Genomic DNA, 1,399 nt, shown 5'->3' on the forward strand with positions numbered 1-1,399 from the left:
AAAAAACTTGCTCAAGAAGATCAATACCACATTAATAACAATATCTATTAATCCATGTTTGTCTTGGAATTCATGCCGCCTGGTTCACTCAATTAAATGAACTCAATTTTTGTTGGTGCGCGGCTACAATAAAATGTCACACTTTTAACATTAGACCAAATGCCAATAAAGGCAATAATGAAGACAATAGCATTAAGATGGTTTGTTAGGCCTATCGAATTGGTTTCAATGTAAAATATATATTATGCAGACGAACACAACGACACAAAACCAAAGCAAATCTACATATTTGAAATGTGATGCACAAAAAATTGAAGATGCTCAATTTATGCAGCAGCCACTTGAAAGGCAAGAGCGACCCCACATTGTATATAAACTATGTAGATCATTAGGCCTATATCCAGTAAACCAATTCAATTCGATACTAAAACATCAGCGCGGTGTGTCGGGACAAACTAAGCGCGAAACGTCTAAGGAAAATTAAAAAAAAAAAAAAACGCAAACGAAAAATATCAGCGCAAAAGCTGCTGAAGTGATTGTGAAGTTATTAAAATTTTAAAAAATATATTTTTATTAAAACGAAAATGCGTGTCCTGATCGTGATCGTCGCTATCTGTGCTATCGGCATCTATGCCGCTCCTCAACATGGATATGACTACGCCAGCAGCAGCAACAGTGTATTATCAGCACGCGCTGGCAGCAACGGTATCCTTCCAGTTGGCGGTGGTGGTGGTGGTGGTGCTGGTGCTNACTGGCAACGGTATCCTTCCAGTTGGCGGTGGTGGTGGTGGTGGTGCTGGTGCTGTTGCCAACGGTCAAGGCAATGCTCTAAACCATGGCAGCGGGCGCGGTGGTGACAAATATTTGCCACCCGAATCCGACCAACAATCACCACTCATCAATAAACAATTCTACACAATCTCCGCACCCGAAGATAACACACCGAAAGCAAAACATTTAGTTTTGGGCAAACCGCAAAAGAACTACCGTGTGATCTTCATCAAGGCACCACAACCCGATGACGTTAAGTATTCGGCTGAATTTGCACCACAAGAAGAGAAAACTGTTATCTATGTGCTGCACAAGAAGGGCGAAGATGTCGATGCGGCCAACATTGCCACACCAGCGCCAACCGTGCCGAGCAAACCAGAGGTGTTCTTCATCAAATACAAGACACCTGAGGAGGCACAACAAGCCCAGAAAGAAATTCAGGGTGAGTATTTAGAAGATTCTCAACCAAAGAGTAACTGACGATTAGGTCACAATACATAGAATTGAAAGCATTACACAGGGGCTCGTATGAATGCTAATAATTTCTTTATAATTTTCAACTTTCAGATCAATACGACCAACTGGGCGGAAACAATCAATTCGGCGAGGATACGGCACCTATTACCTC

General features: G+C 41.9%; 1 protein-coding gene across 1 annotated transcript; it reads left to right on the forward strand.

Moving 5' to 3' along the window:
- Window positions 1–534: 534 nt before the first annotated feature.
- LOC108356915 (uncharacterized) lies at window positions 535–1,392 on the forward strand (the record flags this gene model as incomplete). Its single annotated transcript, XM_017608016.1, has 3 exons — window positions 535–726; window positions 773–1,213; window positions 1,339–1,392. Coding segments are annotated over exons 1-3 (637 nt in total), but the record flags the coding sequence as incomplete, so codon positions are not given.
- Between the last annotated feature and the right edge of the window lie 7 nt (window positions 1,393–1,399).

This window comes from Rhagoletis zephyria, unplaced genomic scaffold (genome assembly GCF_001687245.7).
Source record: "Rhagoletis zephyria isolate East Lansing unplaced genomic scaffold, Rhagoletis_zephyria_1.1 Rzeph_scaffold_67380, whole genome shotgun sequence".
Taxonomy (NCBI): domain Eukaryota; kingdom Metazoa; phylum Arthropoda; class Insecta; order Diptera; family Tephritidae; genus Rhagoletis; species Rhagoletis zephyria.